Below are 20122 nucleotides of genomic sequence, written 5' to 3'. Positions count from 1 at the left end.
TGGTAAGTTGTCCCTCTTCCACGGCTCTTGAAGCTCCCTCAATATCTTGAAACTTTAGAATAAAAACACCTTGGCCCGAAGTCATGACATCTATGAGGCCATAAGCAGTCCACATCTTCTCCAATGCTCTTTTGACCGTCAAGAATGGTGGCCTTTTGCCAAGGAAAAAACCTACAGCACATGTGTTCCACTTTATTGCACCTTGCTCAGCAACTTCTTGTGGAGGTGCCACACAAATCCGCCCTTTAGTGTCTTTCCCTTTAGGTTCAAAAAACTCCAGCTTTACATTAGACTTCTTAGGGGTGAAGAGAGAGTTCCATGAAACCCTCTTCACCCCCTTTCCAGCCACTTTTGCATGCTTTGCCAAGCAAGGAGCAGAATCAGACGCCTTCCCTATAGCAGGAGAAACCATACTATTTTGGTGCAAGGGAGTTGCAGCCAAGAGAGAAGGACGTTGCATGGGAATAATAAAACTTTGCGTTAATCAAGAAAACACAGCAAGGAGAAAAGCACAACAGCCAAAGCGCACTAAATCAAGAAAGAGTATACTGTCCACGGAAAGAAAACCTGCAGCTTACACCAAAGAGGAAAGCTGCTTTAATTAACACAATGCACAACCAATTTGAATTTTAAAAGAGCGCTTCAAGAACAAAACACAAGGCAGAAGGTGGAAAATTCAAGCTGGAAATAATAACAAAGAACAAAGATACCACGGCAAACAACTTAAGAAAGTAAAGATGGACGCCCGAAAATATGCAAATGGAAAATGAGGAAACAAATGCAAAGATTAAACGTAGAGAAACTAAGAAAAGGTGACACACAAAAACTGAAAACCTAATACTAGTGGAATGGAAAGAAGACCGAAAAAGTGAAAGCAAAGTGGAGAGCAACCATGAGGAAGGGGGGGAGCCGGTGACCAGTGGGGTCACTGGACTGGAGGTTGGAGCCAGAAGGGCCACCAACCAAGGGAGAGGTTGACGGAAAGAGTAGGGAGTCAAAAAGAAAGAGAGGAGATTTTAGAGAGAAGGGAGAGCATTTTCAAGAGAGAGAAAATATGAGCGACTACCTATTTCTTCTACCTTTAGAAGAAATGTAAGCTTCCTGTTCACTACAAAATTACTGTTCATAGAACCTTAATTTGCCTTAAACACAAACCTTCCTTAACCTAAACACTTACCAATACTCACCCCAACCTTTAAACACTTATAACCATTAACCTTTACCTACAAGCCATTACCAAAAATGTCTCATAAGAGAACTTCATTCTCATCCTCCTCACCTCCTCATCCTTGGGAATTTGCCCACATTGCATTAAAAGAAGAGGTCAAAGGAGAACTTAAGGCCATTAAGGACCAAATGAATCAAATGATGCAAATGATGAGAGACTTGACCCTCACTCAAAGTTGGGCACCCTTATCACAGCCCCAAACTTCAATACAAAACCAAATATCCCCTCCTCCACCTCACCCAACCCAACTACATCAACCAAGAAGACATATTAGACTTTCCCCTCCTCCTCCTAGACATCATAGGGAGGAATTGATGCTTCATGATTATTCAAGTGAGGAAGAAGAAGAGAGGCCACCTAGGAGAGAAAAGGATGATAATAGGGGTTTAAGGATTGAAATTCCAGAATTCGAAAGAAGCATGAGTCATAATGATTTTGTTGATTGGTTACATGCTATAAAGAGAATTTTTGAATATAAGGGCTATTCAGATAAGAAGAGATGTAAACTTGTCATCTTGAAATTCAAGGATTATGCATCCTTGTGGTGGGAAAATCTTAAGAAGCAAAGGGATGGTAAAGAGAGAGTGAGATCTTGGGAGAAACTAAAGAAGCTTATGAAGAGAAGATTCCTTCCGAACAACCATAAACAAGATCTTTACCTCAAGCTACACACCCTTAAGCAAGGAAGTGATGGAGTAAAGCATTACATGAGGGAGTTTGAGAAGCTATTAATGAGGAGTGAGCTGCCGGAAGTAAAGAAGCAAACCATTGCAAGATTTATTGTAGGATTGAATCAAGACATTGCTTATATGGTGGAGTTGCAACCATATTGCACTTTTGAAGATGTGTGTAAGTTGGCTATTAAAGTGGAGAAGCAAAAGAAGGCCATGAAGCCCATGGTTTCCAAGTCATTCTCCAAAGGGACATTATTTAACAAAAGCACATCTTTTACCAAGGGAACTAGCTTCCATAAAGGTTCCCCATCCTACACAAATGCTGTTGATTCTTCTTCCAAGGAGAAAGGCAAGGAAAAAATGGTGGAACCAACTAAGGACAAGCCTAATATGGTGAAGACCAACCTCTCCAACAAAAAGTGCTTTAAATGCCAAAGCTATGGATACTTCCAAGCTGAATGCCCTAATAGGAGAGTTTTATCCTTGATGAAGATAAAAGCAATTGAGGAGTCTCTTCAAGAAGAAGAAGAAAGTGAAGTTTCCAGCCATGAAAGTGATGAAGCCAACAAGGAAGAAGAAGAAATTCTACATGGAGCTGGTGAAGGAGAGTTGCTAGTTATTATGAGAGCTTTGCATGCCAAGCCTCTTCCCCATGAAGAGCAAAGACTCCACATTTTTCAATCAAGGTGCACCATTGGAGGTAAAGTGTGTTATTTAATTGTAGATAGTGGAAGTTGTGCAGGCGTAGCTTCATCTACCTTAGTGGAAAAACTTGGATTACCTACCACACCTCATCCTCAACCATACAAGCTCCAATGGTTGAGTAATGGGACCAACCTCCAAGTAGCCAAAGAAGTGCTAGTTTCCTTCTCCATTGGTAAGCATTATAGTGATGAGATTTTGTGTGATGTGATTCCTATGGATGCTTGTCACTTGTTGTTGGGAAGGCCATGGCAATTTGATAGGGAAGTGAAGCATGATGGCAAGAAGAACACTTACTCCTTTAAATTCAATAGCAAGACTATCACTTTAACTCCTCTTAGTCCACAACAAGTTCATAGAGTTACTAAGGGAAAAGAAGTCAAGAAAGAGAGCTTGTTTATGAATGGTCAGCAAATGGAGGGTAGCCATCTTGAAGATTTGAAGGCAAATCCTTCTCAACCTGGGGAGGATGATGTATATGCGGCTCTATTGTCATTTTTGGGTTCCAAGCCATCCTTAAGTCTCCATGCAACCTTTGAAGCCAAGAAGAATGAAGTTCCAGCAAATCTAAAGCCAAAGGAGGCATTGCACCTTCAATTTTGGCCCAAAACCACTTTTGAATATAGTCTTATTACATCCATCCAAGGTCCAAATGAATAGCTTGCTCCAAATGATCCAAAAGTGCAACTTTTGAAGTCCATCAATGGCCCAAACGTCCAAACATCATTTTAAGAAGCCCAAAGAGCCCAAAATTGGGTTTTAGTTACATTGGAACTAAGTTAGAATTTAGTTGTTTTAGTTAGGAAACATTATTCCTAAAGTCAAGGAAAAAGCAACTAACTTTTATCCTTAGTTAATTATTATGTATGGGCTTGGTTTAGAATGAATGGCTTAGCTTAATTCATGCCATTTTAGTTGACTTTTGTGGGAAATATTGTATCATTGCCATCCATGCCTCCTATATAAAGGGGTGGATCTTCATTCGTAAAAGGTTTTTTAGTTTTGCTCTTGAATGAAAATTTGAAGAAAGCTTGTTGGCTTTTTTTTTTTTCTCATTTCCTTTATCCAATCATTCTTGGTGGAAGATTGGTGGTGGAAGACCCCAAGGTTGGTGGAACTTTCCTTTATGCCTTGGTTAATTTTCTTGTTACCCTAGAAATCCAAAGTGTGAAGATTTGAATGTGTGTTGAACGTCTCGGATACTGTTCACAGTGTGTGATTTTGCAATTTCCAGTTTTTGCCAACAAACTTTGAAATAAGTTTTAAATGTCTTGTTGATTGAGTTGTGATTGCTATCATATACCATTAGAAAGCTTTTGAATGCCCTTTCCAATGATCTATAATTTGTATGTTTTGGAGGTCATTTGATTGGTTAAATTGAAAGACAAAGTGCTGTTGTGCCATATGAACAATAATTTCCAAATTTATGTTTGTGTGTTGTTGCATTGCCTTGATGGATATGCACCAGGAGCACCTTAAATCCATCCTCGGCATTGAGCTTGGCACTCTTCCTTTTAAATACCTTGGTGTACCTACGATATCCTCCAAACTAAAGGTTGATGATTGCAAACCCCTCATTGATAAGATTGTGGCTAGGATCTCCTCTTGGAAAAGTAAGTTCCTCTCATATGCTGGAAGACTTATTCTCATCAAGGCTATTCTTTTTAGCATCCAAGTTTATTGGTCATCAACATTTATCCTTCCCGCAAAAGTACACAAGGTAATTGATGGCTACCTTAGAAATTTCCTTTGGAGTGGAGACATAACCTGTAGCAAGAAGGCAAAGGTTGCTTGGGATGAGATTTGTCTTCCAAAAGAAGAAGGAGGATTGGGTATTATGAAAAGTAAATCTTGGAACAAGGCCGCAATGATGAAGCATATATGGAAACTCCTTCAAAAAGCTTGTACCTCTTTATAAGCTGATTGGATCAATGATAATTGGCTTAGAAGCAAGAGTTTTTGGGAGGTTAAACCAAATGGCAATTGTTCTTGGGTTTGGAGGAAATTGCTATTACTTAGAAAAAGCATTAAAGGAAAAATCCAGAAAATTTTTTTTGGTAAGTAATAATGAATTTATACCAAATAAAGAATATACAAATGCTTATCTAGGACAAACCCCTAGCTAAGCTTTACACAAGCATTCCTAGGACATGCCCTAGGTCATGCCATCACAAAATCCAGAAAATTGTGGGAAATGGGTAGAATACTCACCTTTGGCATGACAATTGGCACCCTTTAGGACCCCTTATTAACAAGTATGGTCCTAAGGTGGTTTATGACTCAAGGCTACCATTGCATTGCAAAGTAAAGGAGGTGATTGAGGAAGAAGCATGGAAATGGCCTTTGACGAATTCTACAGCTCTCTTGGAAATAAAAAATACCGTTATTCCAACCCCTTCCTATGGTGAAGATATCCTATGGTGGAAACCAAGCTCAAATGGTCAATTCTCCATCAATTCGGCTTGGAACAACATAAGGGAGTCCAAAGCTAAGGTTCCGTGGTATAATATCATTTGGTTCAAAAGACACTTCCCTAGGCACTCATTCATTGCATGGATGTGTATTAAAGGTGGTATGAAAACCAAGGATAAGCTACATAACCTCGGCATCATTCCAAACAATGTGTGTGGACTTTGCAATTTGGCTTCAGAAAGCATGGACCATCTATTCTTTCAATGCTCCTATTCTGCCTCCATTTGGAATTATATTGCTAATCTTTGCCGTTTGGATAATCCCCCCAACAATAGGGCACTCTTGTTCCTTTTTATGCAAATAAATGGAAGGGTGATTGATCCAAACCCGAATCCAATGGAAGGTCCATGCTCGGTCCATAGTCCATCCAAGACTTCATCAAGTGCAATCCAATCAACACCAATAGAAGAATACCAAGTCCAACCTCATCACTTGTTAAATTCGGCCCTACATGAAGTGTGGAGCCCAAAACCTTGTCTTGAAGAGAGGCAAGCACAAAACCAACCTATGTTCAAGCCCATTTCGTCCCTTCCTTCATTTTGGGGTCCCAAGCCCTCCTTTGGTCACTCATTTATCACTTGGATCCATTAAAAGTCCAACAAACCCAATAGAGTGCTTAATTAGCTCTAGATATTTTATTGTCTAATTATACACTTTACTTATTGTTTGTGCTAGATTATGTTTATTTCAGTTTGTTAGTTGCCTTGGGTGAAGCTAAGCAAGTCAAAGAAGCTCAAAGAAAGAGACAAGAGTTGACATATCACATGGCTCTAGGAATTACTTCTTTTGGCAAGACAATTCATGACAATTTGGCCTTCCGTTGCCTTACATTCTTCTTTGGGATTAACATGAAGATTAGAGCCAAATGTCTTTGAAATGAGCTTGGAATGTAATGTAGCTTCATTTAGGTTTCATTTAATTGTAGTTTGAAGCCTATTTAAACTATCCTTGGCGGATGTATGTCTTTTACTTAGCTTGAATATTAAAGAAAGTCTTTCTTGCAATTGTTTGCAATTTCTCTTTATCCAACTCTTGACCAAAGGGTTGGTGGTGATTCAAGGCTGGTGGGTTTCCCTTTAGGCCTTGGTTTATTGGTTAGATTGTTGTTTGTTTGTTCTTAATCTCATTTATTATCATTCTCTTCCTTGGCCGAAATCTCTCTTGAATTCTATTTGGTTGGAACTTATTCTTTTTCTATTGAGTTTGGTAGTTTAGAGTTGTGTTTGAGATTGAACTTGCTTGATCATCCTAATATAACTCACCTATTAGTTGAACTTGAACTAAAACCACATCAGTGATACTCTTCTCCACATCATTTGCAAGCTGTGTTTTGGAGCACTATATACCACATTTGGTGTGAACGAAGCCATGTTCTCTTTGGTAGGAGCAAATCTCCGGAAGATAGGATCATTGCCGCCATCAAGGATTGTGTCAAGGCTAGAACGTCATCCTTATCAAACATACCAAGCTCATTCATAAATGACTCCATCGCATTGATATGGGATTTACCAAGATCAATATTCCGTTAGCTTTCTTTTGAGTGTCGAATATTGTATGTATTGTGTCTTTTATGATGCTTATATCTAGCTTTACTTGTGAGATTCCTTTGTATGGAGTCTTATTTCAGTTTGTTTTGCTTTCCACTGGTCCTTTTGTGATTGTTTTCCTTTTAGTGTTTTTGTTTTGTGTTGTAGCTTTGGTGCTCTATGTACCATTTTGAGTTTTGGTATAATCTAGGGGCTTATCCTAGGTATGCTTGTGTTAGGTTTAATCTAGGGGTTTTGTCCTAGATAAACCATTTGTACATCCTTTTTATCTTTGGTATAAAATCATTACTTACCAAAAAAAAAATGCTGATGGAGCAGGGTATGCATCAAAAAGTGACCATTGTTCACCCCAAAGCATTCTAATGTGAAAGAGAACCAAGTTGATGTTGCAAATTAATAGAGGGCTAAAGAGGGAATGGAGTTGAAGTTCCATGAAGACAATACTGCTCTCCTAGACATTGCAAAGGAAAATGATAGTAGTACTACTCTGAAAGAGACAAAGGATTCAAACCAAGGTAATTCTCCTTTTGTTATGCCATTTGGAGGAAAAGTTAAAGTAGATGAAATGGACTTGAAAATGAATGTTGGGGGCTCATGGAATAAAAATCAGAGGAAAAAATTGGAAAAGCTTAGGAAGATAGCCTCTCCTATCCATCCTTCCTAGTGAATATCTTTGCTAGTTAGAATATAAGGAGTTTAAATTCCCTATTAAACAAAAGAAGAATAGGAAATTTCTAGTCAAATATAAAATTGACTTTATGGGTATTCTTGAAACTAAAAATAGATCCAATTATGTTAATAGGGTGAGGAATTGCGTGGGGAGATTAGGAGTGTATTGATAATTTTGAGTATGCTTCAAATGGTAGAATTTGGATTGGGTGGAATAATAGAGCTATCAAAGTAAATATGATGGAGAAAAATAACCAATGCATCCATTGTGAAGTTTGGCTTATTAAGGAGAGGACCCGAGTGTACAATACCATTTTTTTTTTTGGGTAATTAAACTTTATTAAAGACCGAAAAGAACCTTACCATAGGACAAACCCCCAAGTTAAAGTGAGAAAGGTGTTGCCATGGACAAACCCCAAGCTATGGCCAAAACAACCAAGAAGAAACGAAAACAAACCCAAATACAATCAAAATAAAATAACTTCAATATTCAAGCAAAGTAAGTAGAAAGAGGGAAATCCAAAACAACCCAAGCAAATCCACAACAAAGAGAAGAATGCCTTAGCAAAACACCATAAGGAAACCTAAATCAACTTTTAAAGATACAATTAGGAAGCTTCCAATTTATGAGAAGTTTTTCATTCTTCTCGGTCCACAGGAAGTTGCTAAGTAGAGAAGTAAATGGTGCATATCCATCAAGGCAATGCAACAATTCACAAACTCAAATCTGGAAATTAATGTTCATATGGCACAACAGCACTTTGTCTTCCAATTTAACCAATCAAATGACCTCCAAAACATACAAAGTTTAGATCATTGGAAAGAGTATTCAAAGAGCTTTCTAATGGTATATTATAGCAATCACAACTCAACCAACAAGACATTCAAAACTTGTTTCAAAGTTTGATGACAAAATCTGAAAATGGCAAAATCACACACTGTGAACAGTATCCGGGCATACAACACACATTCACACTTTGGATTTCAAGGGTAACAAGAAAGTTAACCAAGGCATAAAGGAAATTTCCACCAATCTTGGGGTCTTCCACCACCAATTCTTCCTCCAAGATGAATTGGATAAAGGAAAAAACAACTAAAGAAAAGCTACAAAGCTTTACTAGAATATTTCATTATCAAAGAAGTCTAGCCTTTACAAGTGAAAATCCACTTTCATATACAAGAGCAAGTGGTGGCAAAAATTGGGCATTAATTTGACATGGAAGCTTTTCCCTTCATTTAAGCTTAACCATTCATTCAATACTAAGGTCATACCATATTAATTGAAGAAAACAACAAAAGGGAACAACTTTTCCCTAAAATGTGGAACTATGTCCACCAACTAAACTTACTTGCCTCCCTTTTAGTTGCAATCCAACTAAATGGGCTTCATGGCATCTTGGGCTCCATTTAAGTGATGGAGGGTTGCCTCATCTACTTGGGCTTCAAGTGGGCTTGTAGTTGGCTTCTTGGACTCATTTAAGTTTCCATTTCATTAAGGCCTTGGATGCAAGTAATGAGATTGCACCCAAAAGTAAAGTTGGGCCAAGGTGGAAAGAGCAATGAATCTTTGGGCTTGTATGGAGCTAATTCTTCATTCTCAATGGTAGCTTGAGCCAAATGGAGATTTGATAGAGACTTGGAAGCTAGGGTTGGAGAGGTAGCCGAAAATACATCAGAAGCTCTTTCTATAACCACCTCCTTGATATTGGCAATGATTTTCTCCTTATTCATGCTAGGTTTGCCAAAGTAAAATTATTTCTTTGGATCTAAATGAAGTAAATTGATGCACAAAGACCAAGTTTGCTAAGAATGTTCTTCAAATCATCATTTCTCTATCTCTTAGATAAGTTTGCGACAAAGGCATTCCAAGGTTGAGGCACATAAACTCGACTGCAAAGGTTTATGATGTGACTCCATATCTCCTGACCAATAACACAACTAAAGAAAAATTATCTGTATTTTCCCTACTATGGTTGTATAAGCTACAAGAATCATTTGAGATAATGTTAAATCTCAAAAGCTTATCCTTAGTCAAGAGCTTCCCTTTAATAGCAAGCCAAGCCACAAAGGAATGCTTAGGAAAATGTTTTCTAAACCATACCAGTCTGCCTTGTTTTTCTTTGTTCTTAACTCATTCCTAGTAGAATTAATAAAAAAAGAGCCATTTTTGTTTAGGAGCCAAATGACCTTGTTTTCTCCTCTAAGAGGAGTGTAATCAAGAGCTGTTTAAATTCCAAAAGGTTCAGGGAATCGGTTATAGGCCAATTCTAACAAGAGTCTCATTTCCAAGTTTGACATCATACATTACTCTACCACCAAATTTGTCCTTCAATGGGCCAAAGAGATGCCAATTGTCATGCCAAAGGAGAGTATGCTCATCATTTGTTCAGATCATTTTATGCCTAATCTTGATCACCTTTCGAAGTTGCAAGAGCTTCCTTCACATCCAAGAACTTTCCATGAAATTCTTATAAACTTTTCTTTTTCAATCTTTGACTATGAATCCAATCTACCCAAAATGACCTGTTCTTGCTTTGAAGAAGGTTCCAAAGATGTTTTAACATGACATCCTTCTTCCGTTCCTTGCTTCTTATGAGCTCAAGACCTCCTTCCTCTTTAGGGACACATACCTCCTCCCAAGCTACCTTGGTCTTCTTCATGTTCAAACCAACCCTATCCGAAAGGAATGTTCTAAGACTAGAATCCAACTCCTTATAAACTTTTAAAGGAAGGATGAAAATGAAAGAGTAATAGATTTGGATACTAAAAAGGACCAAAAAGAACAATTTCACAAAGATAAGTCTCCCCATATAAGATAAAAATTAGCTCTTCCAAAGGGAAATTTGACCTATGATCTTCTCTATAAAAGGTTTATGATCTTGAACCAAGAGTTTCTTGAAAGTAAGGGGACTCTAAGGTACTTGAAAGGAATAGAGCCTTCCTCAAAACTAAGAGTGCTAATTAACTTATTCTTCTTTTCCAAGGAAATTCCCAATAAGAAAACACTACTTTTTGAGGGATTAGCTTTTAGCCCTAACCACTTTTGGAAAGAATCCAAGGTGCTCTTGATCATCTGCAAAATATAAATGAGTAATCTTGTTTGGCTTACATCTCAAATGGTGCCCAAAATTTTTGTTTTCTTAAGTTTGCTGAAGGCACAAGAGAGGACTTCCATAGCAAGCACAAATAGGTAAGGCGATATGGGATCTCTTTCCCTTAAGCCCCTAGAGCTCCTAAAGAAACCCTCTCAAGCTCACCATTAATACAAATCAAGAACGAAGGAGTCTTGATGCAACTTTCAAGCCAATGAACAAAATAAGCCAAGAAATTCATACAATTGAGCAAGGATATGATGAACTTCCACTCAAGAGAGTCGTAGACCTTCATAATATCAACTTTTATGACACATTTCTTCACATTAGTTTCCTTGTGATAACCATGGAGCAATTCCTAGCAAAGGAGAATATTATCCCCACTATTCCTCCCACCCACAAAAGCAATTTGGGCTTTGCTAAGACAATAGGGGAGAATTGGCTTCAACCGATTTGCAATAATATTTGTAGTGCACTTGTAAATGGTATTACAACAAGCAATAGGTCTATTGTCCTTAAAAGAGGAGGGATTTGCAACTTTAGGAACAAAGGCAAGAATGGTGCAATTCACCTCTTTAAGAAGGAAACCAATAGAGAAAAAATGTTGAACAACCCTCAACACATCTTTTTTAATCACCTCCCAAACTTGTTTAAAGAAATAAGCACCAAAGCCATCTAAGTCAGGGGCTTTGTTATTGTCCATGGCAAAGATAGTACTTTTTAATTTCCTCCTCTATAACTTCCCTTATAAGAGGGGCAGCCATGACCGAGGTGAGTCTAAAGTCAACTAGCTTTCTTATCATATTCACTTCCATGTCACACTCTTCATTGTTAGTAAAAACATTCTTGAAGTATTTTATGAATTCCTCCTTAATAATGGACTTGTCAGAAGAAAAAAATACCATTCTAAAAGAAGGATACCATTGATAGAGTTTTTATTTCTCCTTCCATTAACACACTTAAAAAAGTACTTAGTGTTTTGATTACCCTCCCTAAGCCAATGAACTTTGGAGATTTGCTTAGCCAATGATTCTTCTGCCCAACTAAGATGCCTCAACACATCACTTCTTTCCTTCTCTTATTGACAAAGACTCTCATCTAGAGGAGTTTCATTTGAAAATGTATGCAAGCTTGCCATCAAGATTGAGAAGCAAAAAAAAAAAACCATGAAACTTTTAGCCACCAAAGCTTATACCAAGGGCACCTCATTTTCCAAGGGGTTCTTTTCCTATGTCAATCCCGAACCTTCTTCTAGAGACAAGGGCAAAGAAAAGGTGGTTGATCAACACAAGGACAAACCCAACTCGACAAGAACCAAACAAAATGACATGCTTCAAGTGCCATGATTATGGGCACTTGCAAGGCATGTTACAACACCATATATAAATGCATCACAAAAATCCTTGTGAATTGCCTCAAGCGAATCCTTCCTTTATTCATCAACAAGGCACAAGTGCTTTTGTGGGGGGGGGGGGGGGGGGGTGTGTGGAGAAGATCCATTAGAGACAACATCCTCCTTTGCCAAGAATTACTTCATAACTACCACAAATAAACAGACAATATGGATTGTGCTCTCAAGGTGGATCTTATGAAGGCTTATGATTCCCTAGATTAGAACTTCCTTTTTAAGGTTCTCAAAATTATAAACCTGTCGCAAGTCTTTGTAAATTGGGTGAAGTGTATTACAGCTCCTTCCTTCTTGGTGTGCCTTAATAGGGAGCTTGTGGGTTTCTTTAAGAGTGGTTGTAACCTTCGACAAGGAGATCCTTTTTCACCCTATCTATTTGTGATTGCCATAGAGGTATTGTAGTGCTTGCTTGAAAAACTCAAGGATGATAACAAATTTTGGCACCATGACAAGTGTAAAATAAACAATACTACTCATTTGTGCTTTGCAGATGATTTAATGTTATTTTGTAGGGCAAATGATGATTTAGTTCAACTCATCAAAGACTCCTTGTTTATCTTTCACAAATGGTCAGACCTCTAAGCTATCACTTCAAAGAGTAATCTATTCTTCTCCGAGGGAGCTAAGGTGAACAACAAGCCCATCTTCAATGCTCTTGGGTTTGAGGAAGGAACCCTTCCATTCAAGTATCTTGGATTCCTTTAATGTCAAAGAAGCTTTTAGTGAATGATTGTAAACCTCTAATTGATAGAATCATTGCAAGAATATCTTCATGGAGAAATAGGTAACTTTCTTATGCTGGAAGACTTGTTCTTATTAAAGCTATCTTATTTAGCATTCAAATTTATTGGTCCCCCCTTTTTTTTGGTTAACTCAGGGAATCCTTCGGTAAACCCTGGCGGCCCGTAACTATCTAGACCCAAAACTATGGACCAAGAAAATTAGGGGTAAATTTGATTATGGTACATCATGTTAGGATCACTCTAATCTTGGACGTTTGCAAATGACCCTTGGCGTTTCACCACTTAGACCAATCTTTGGGGTTGGTCTTCCTTTTTCTTCCTTCTAAAATGCATAAGGCAATTGATTCTTATCTTTGAGTATTCTTATGGGATGGGGCTAATTTGAATAAAAAGAAAGCAAAGGTGGCTTGGAAAGATGTGTGTGTTCCTAAGGATGAAGGTGGCCTCAAGCTTATGAGCAAGGAGTGGGATAAGGCTACCATAATGAAGCATGTGTGGAACCTCCTTTCCAATCAAAATAACACTCTTTGGGCTGATTAGGTAAGAGATAAATTGAATCAAGAAAAGGAGTTTTAGGATATCAAGCCATGTAAAGAGAGCTCATCGAATGGAAGAGGATATTAAACTTAAGAAAAGAGATTAAGTCAAGGCATAAAGTAATCATTGACAATGGGAAGTCTACTTTCATGTGGCATGACAATTGGCATCCATATGGGCCTCTCAAAGATAAATATGGCAATAGACCTATGTATGACATAGTCTTGGATATGTATGCAAATGTGGAATAGGCCATTGATGGGTTCTCTTGGAATTGGTTGCCTACTAACTCTCCTGCCCTTTTAGAAAGTAAAGCTTGCCTTAGCTCTAATCTATAAGGTGGAGAAGATACATTTATGTGGCTTCCTAATCCAAATGGCAGGTTTTCTATAAGATCCATGTGGAATGAAATTCGGGAAAGAAAGAGCAAGGTAGAATGGAACAATCTTCTTTGGTTCAAAAAGCACTTCCCAAGACACTCCTTCATCTTTTGGCTTGCAGTTTGAAATAAGTTGATGACCAAAGACAAGCTTCTTTGGTTCAATATTGTCACTCAAGATTCATGCGACCTTTGCAACCGTGCCAAAGAAGATATAATTCATCTTTTCTATAAGTGTGATTTTAGCTAAGCCATTTGGGAATTTTGTGTCAACATGGGCAATCTTTAGTGGAGATCTATTCCTTGGAAAGATTTCACTATGGAAAGTGCCATTTCTTGGAAAAGGAACAATTCGAGCAATACAATTATGAAGCTTTGTCTTTGTGCTACAGTGTATTTCCTTTGGATGGAGAGAAATAACTTATGTTTTGGTAAAGAGAAGTTAGGTAGCGAGGTGATTAAGCAAATGATTAAAGAGGTGGTTAGAGAAAGAGCATTCAATTTAAGCAATGTCTGGAATTCAAGGGAGAATGTGGAATTTGTTAAGGTGGATGTCCGAGAGCCAACTGATTTGATATGAGTAATTGTAATTTATCTCATTAATTAATAAAAAGGATTTATAGTTATTTAGTTCATATGTTTGTCTATTATGTGGTTGTGCGAGTAATATATCTTTAGAATGGTAGAATTGTGACAAGGGGACTAAACAACTGATCATGGGAATCTATGCACACATTAGATGACCATTTTAGAAATGTCTATAATCTTAACATTACGATGACTAAGGGCACATATAATAGTAATGAGATTATCATAGTGTTAAGTGACATCACCAAAAAGTGGCTATAGTTTTCATGTGTCGAAACCTATTTGCTAATAGCTTGGTGTAACACATAGATACATGTTGTAGATGTGTTCATCAGACTGACCCCACCAATGGATATCTATATAGATGGTTGTTTTAGCGTCTATAGAACAAATCCTCTAAATACCATGAGTACATGTGATCTTTTAACTTGAAGTTTTCAGACTATCTCTTGTAAGGATCAGTATGGTTTGACACTATCCAACGTATCGCCATAATAGGGGTATCATAAAGGTAGTGAAAGACCATATCATAAGATACATGAAGACTATGGCTGATCAATAAAGGATTCGTCACTCTTGAGCATAAGAGAAGATATCTCATATGTGAATGTTGAAAGACATTCATGGCTGTTTAAATCTGTGGCCACAGTGTGATGATCCATATAAGTCATTAATGTGTATTAGCTCATATAGAGAAACTACTAAGATAGATATACTTCTATGCCTCGAGAGATATTGGTTGATAAATTGTAAAAGCTTACAGAGATATTCATTGACACTTTGTCATTCGGGTGTCTATGATGTTTTGTTAGAGGTGAATCTTGTTATGTGTCTAAATTTAACCCAAATTTAGACACCACTAATTCAATAGAGAGTTTACTGGTCATACACATTAAGGGGTTAATACGAACCCCAAGGCAAGAATCATTTGATGATAATCCTAAGTTCATGGAAAGAGAGAAACATATGGATATGTTTCAACTAAAATCACTTGGTGTGCATGGTGCCACATGACATCATGCAAATGCACTCCATGGTTTCAAATGGACCCACTTAGGAGTCCAACCAAGTAAGGCCAAATGATGGATGCGAGTCAACTGGCTGAGTTAACTCTTAGGTAGGGTGTTTTAGTTAAACAAGCATTTTTCAAAGTCTTTGTTTGATAAAACGTCTAGGTTGAGTTAAAATCCTAATTTAATTAGGAAATCCATACATTAAAACTTTCAATAAATTCAAAGTCCTTGTTTGATAGAAAGTTTAGGTTGAGTTGGAATCCTAATTTAATTAGGATTCCTATGCATTAAAGCTTTCAATAAATTAAGAGTCTTAATTTAATAAGAACTTTTGGACACCTTATCACCTAAGTAGTTAGAGTCCTAACTAACTTAGGATTCATGCACAACTTATAAATAAAGATGTTTAGTTTGAATCAAATTTGACATAATAATCCTAAACACACGTCTCCGCACCTAGAATCTTGTTGATGCAAACTTTCATTGCTATGATCTAATTTCTAAGATCCAGTCGACAAAATGTGTAGTAGCATTCTTTATGGATCCTTTCCTATTTGTGCTTTGCATGGATACCAAGGCGCTGCCTCAAGAAGGTTGGATAGCAATCTTTATATAGTCACATGAAGTCTTAGAGGAGCCAATAATGTAGGTATAATTTCTAAACACCCTATGTGTGTTTAACATGTTCATGAATATATGCATTAAAACGGGTATCCTAGATAGGATTTAGGATCTTTGATAATTTTTATAATTTTTAAAATTTTTAATTTCGTTGCACTGCTGGTTAATGGTGCCTTAAAACCTTACATAATAAGCCTTGAAATGGAGCATCCCTAATTGTATCTTTACAAATTAATTGTTTTTTCTCTTGGTCCTTATCTTTTCCTTTTGGTAGATAATTACCAAGAGGAATTGGCTTAGTTTTAGCTTATTTGGTTATCTTGCTTTTATGGTGTTTTGTTGTTTCTTGTTGTTCCATCTTTGATGGCTTGCACAACCCAGAGGTTTGTCTCTTGGTATACCCTTTTTGTAGCTCTTTTTTGGTTAATGCAAAGTTTAATTACCAAAAAAAAAAAAGGATTGTTTGTAAACTAGATAAGGCCATCAAAAATGACAAATAGAGGAATACTTTCCAAACTCCTCGACCTCATTCCTTGATTCCTCTATATCAGACCATTCTCCTTGCCCTATGCATTGTGATTCCATTATTTGCAACTGTAGAATTCCTTTCAAGTTCTTTAATATGAGAAATTCCTTGATATTGTAAGAGACTCTTGGAAAGATGACTTTGAGAGTCGCCCTATGTATAACCTATGATGTGTTTCAAGTTTAATTGTAGTTTAATATGTAGCTGAGTTGAATATGAACAACAATAGTACCAAAGTTAGTAAATTCTAGCCAAAACTAGAATTTCATAAGCATTCATTAGATACAACGAAACACAATTAGAATACCAAGAAATCACCCTTGGCTTAAAGGATTAACCATAGACCAAGGTTCTTCCACCACCCAACTCTGGTCAACAAAGAGAAGGGATAAAGGAACAAATTGCAACAACACTCAAAGGCAATGTATTTTTTCAAGTCTAAATGATAAGAATTCAGTCCAAGTAGTGCAAGTAAACTCCAACACCCTCACCTTTATCAACAAAATCCATGCCCATGCTCATCCTCCTTACCATTCAACCCCATTAGCTACCAATGGACTCAAACCATTCAATTGGTCACAATATGGTTGCTTGGATCCAAGGATGACATACAAACCCAAACAAGCCTAATAGAGTGACATTTTAGTAGTTTTGATTACTCAAATATATATTAGCTTAAATGTGTACTTAGTTATGCTAAGATTCTATTATTAGTTTATTATCTAGCATGGGAGAACACAAAAGCAAGTCAAATGAGCATTTAACGGTAGAGAAAAGGTAGACAAGTGGGTGGATCCAAGTTTTTCCAATTTTGGTAAAGACAAGAATGCAAGGCCATAGAGTCTCCTTGCCCCTTACCCGTTTTAGTATGTTCCATAAACTAATATTTAGTTGGTTGGGATCTCAAGATGCATTACTTTAATACATTTTGAATTCAAGTTGTAGTTATTTATTAGTTTTTGAAGCCTATGTAAAGACTTGTAACTCATTGTAAGCTTTTTTAGACTTGTTGAATGAAATTAGTTGTCAAGCTTGCAAACCTTTGTTCCTTTATCCTTTCTGTATTGTGACCCGAGATTGGTGGTGGTTCCCTTAGCTTGTGGATATTCCTTTAATCCTTGGGTGGTTCTTGGTCATTACTTTGATTACTTAAATTACTTACTACTTGTTCAATTTTCCTTGTGTTAGTTGAATCTTGATGTTTTTTTTTTCTGAAGAGTTTGGACACTCAACTCACCTTAACTAATAGTTATTTGCATAAAGAATACACATCATTCGATATCAGGGCCCTGGTTGCTTGAGGTGAGTTCATTTTGCTCTTGACTTGGTTGTTACTGGAAATTGCATGGCTGGTTTGCTTGTTAAATGAAGTTGTGTATTTTTCTCTTTTACTCTTTACTCTATTTTGCTTATCTACATACGACACACCGATACAACCATAGCTGAGACACTAGCTACCCTTACCAAAATACCACAGACAACACTTACCCCAAAGACATTTAAGGCAACACCTTAAATACCTACAAAACTACCCTAAAATCTGTCCAAACCCATCTAACAGAGTTTCATTCCATAGTCCACAAAAGAATGTCCAAAAAGAGTGATTCCTCATCCCCACCCCATCCTTGGCAATTTAAGCACCAACAACTCCAAGGAGAGATCCATGAGCTTAGAGAGCAACTAGCCTAAGTCTTACAAATTGTGAGAAACCTAAACACTAACCAAACACAAAACATACCCGACCAAACCTGAGCACCTTCACCCCCACCATATCAACCCCAACACCACCAAAGACCACCTAGACAACTACCTCCACCCATATTTTATGAAGAAGAAATACTCGTCTCTAGTGACTCTAGTGACAATGAGGGAACTAGGAGGAGGAGGAGACCTATGGATGATGATCATGGACTAAAAATTGATATCTTGAATTTTGAAAAGAGTCTTAGGCCAGATGATCTTGTTGATTGGAAAGGGTGGATGTGTCTTTGGCCAAGCAAAAAGCTAAAAGTTCATTGGCTTAAAGAAGGTGACAAAAACACCAATTACTTCTTCAAATGCATCAAGGGTAGTAGAAACATTAACTCCATCCATGGGATTACTCTTGAAGATGGTACTTACATGTTTGAGTTGGACAAAGTCAAAGAGAAGCTTGTTAACTATTTCAAGGAAGTTCTCAATGGAAACTCTCGATGCACTTTGGACCATGATGAGATAAAAAGGCTCTTCAAGTTTTAGGTGTCTCATATTGAGGCCCTTGCCCTCTCAAAAGATATTGATGATGATGAAATTAGAAGTACCATCTTCTCTATGGATAACAACAAGCCGCCAGGTCCAAATGGATATGGAACATCTTTCTTCAAGGCAGTTTTGGACATTGTTGGGACGGATGACATCAAGGCTATCAAACATTTCTTCTCTATTAAGCATCTACTAAAAGAGGTAAATTGCACTATTCTTGCTCTTGTCCCTAAGTTTGCAAACCCCTCATTTTACAAGGATTTCTGGTCGATTGCTTGTTGCAATACAATCTTCAAGTGCATTACTAAAATCATTGTTGATAGACTCAAGTGCATCTTGTCGGGTTTTATTAATAAAGCTCAAAGCGCCTTTGTTGGAGGTAGAAGCATTTGGGAAAATATCCTCTTAAGCCAAGAAATCATGCATGGGTACCATATAGATTCCAAGGAGAAGAAATGCACTATGAAGATTAACCATATGAAAGCCCATGGCTCCTTAAATTGGGACTTCATTGGGGGTGATCCTCATTACCATTGGTATCCCTCATTGGTGTGTGCAATGGATCATGAATTATGTCACCAACCCCTCATTCTCAATTTGCTTAAATGGTGAGCTTGTGGGTTTTTTTTCAAGGGTTCAAGGGGTCTTAGACAAGGAGATCTAATGTATTTTCGGCCACTTCTCTAACTCTAGCTTCAAAGTCTCTAGCAAATCTCTATTTGGCTCAAGCTACCATTGAGAATGAAGAATTAGTCCATGCAAGCCCAAAGATTCATTGCCTTTTCCACCTTGGCCCACCTTTGTTTATGGGTGCAATGCTATTACTTGCATCCAAAACTTTCATGATCTAGTAGGTCTTAAAGACCTAAGAAGTCCTCTTTTGAAGCCCAAGCGAAGTTGCAGCCATCCATCACTCCATTTTGAAGCCCAAAAAGGTGCTGAAAGCGCAATTGGAAGAGTTGGACGAAAATAGATAAAAGAAAAGCTTTGGAGGAGACAAGAGTCCACCTTTTATGGAAATAATAATGACATTTTGTCTTATTGCATTTATTTGGAGTATGACATGGCTTATTTTGTGTGGTTTAGAGTGAATTAAGGGCTAGCTTATTATTTTATTAAAAACCTATGTAAACTTATATTTTTGCTGCCACTTACTCTCCATATAAAGTGGCCATGCTTTGTAGAAAGGTTGGTTTTTGCTTTTGAATGAAAATTTGAAGAAAGCTTGTTGGCTTTTTTTCTCATTTTGTTTATCCAATCATTCTTGGTGGAAGATTGGTGATGGAAGAACCCAAGGTTGGTGGAACTTTCCTTTATGCCTTGGTTAATTTTCTTATTACCCTTGAAATCCAAAGTGTGAAGATTTGAATGTGTGTTGTATACCTCGGGTCATGTTCACAGTGTGTGATTTTGCAATTTTCAGTTTTTGCTAACAAATTTTAAAGCTAGTTTTGAATGCCTTATTGATTTAGTTGTGGTTGATATTATATACCAATAGAAACTCTTTGAATGCCTTTTTCAGTGATATATAATTTGCATGGTTTGAAGGTCATTTGATTGGTTAAAATTGAAAGACAAATTGCTATTATGTTAAATGAATAGTAATTTCCAAAATTGAATTTGTGTGGTGTTGCATTGTCTTGATGGAAATGCACCAAGATCCTATCTCCTCGTATCTATTT

At 37.3% G+C, this 20122-nt stretch overlaps 1 protein-coding gene across 1 annotated transcript; it reads left to right on the top strand.

Annotated features, from left to right (window-relative positions):
* Nucleotides 1–18092: 18092 nt before the first annotated feature.
* Nucleotides 18093–19052, top strand: LOC123221428. Its single transcript, XM_044644284.1, has 2 exons — nt 18093–18353; nt 18438–19052. Exons 1-2 carry the CDS (start codon nt 18093–18095, stop codon nt 19050–19052), a joined length of 876 nt encoding a protein of 291 aa, XP_044500219.1.
* Nucleotides 19053–20122: the final 1070 nt, after the last annotated feature.

The sequence above is a fragment of the Mangifera indica genome, chromosome 7 (assembly GCF_011075055.1).
Source record: "Mangifera indica cultivar Alphonso chromosome 7, CATAS_Mindica_2.1, whole genome shotgun sequence".
Taxonomy (NCBI): domain Eukaryota; kingdom Viridiplantae; phylum Streptophyta; class Magnoliopsida; order Sapindales; family Anacardiaceae; genus Mangifera; species Mangifera indica.
The sequence above is the reverse complement of the archived record's forward strand: the minus strand, read 5'-3'. Positions and strand labels throughout refer to the sequence as shown.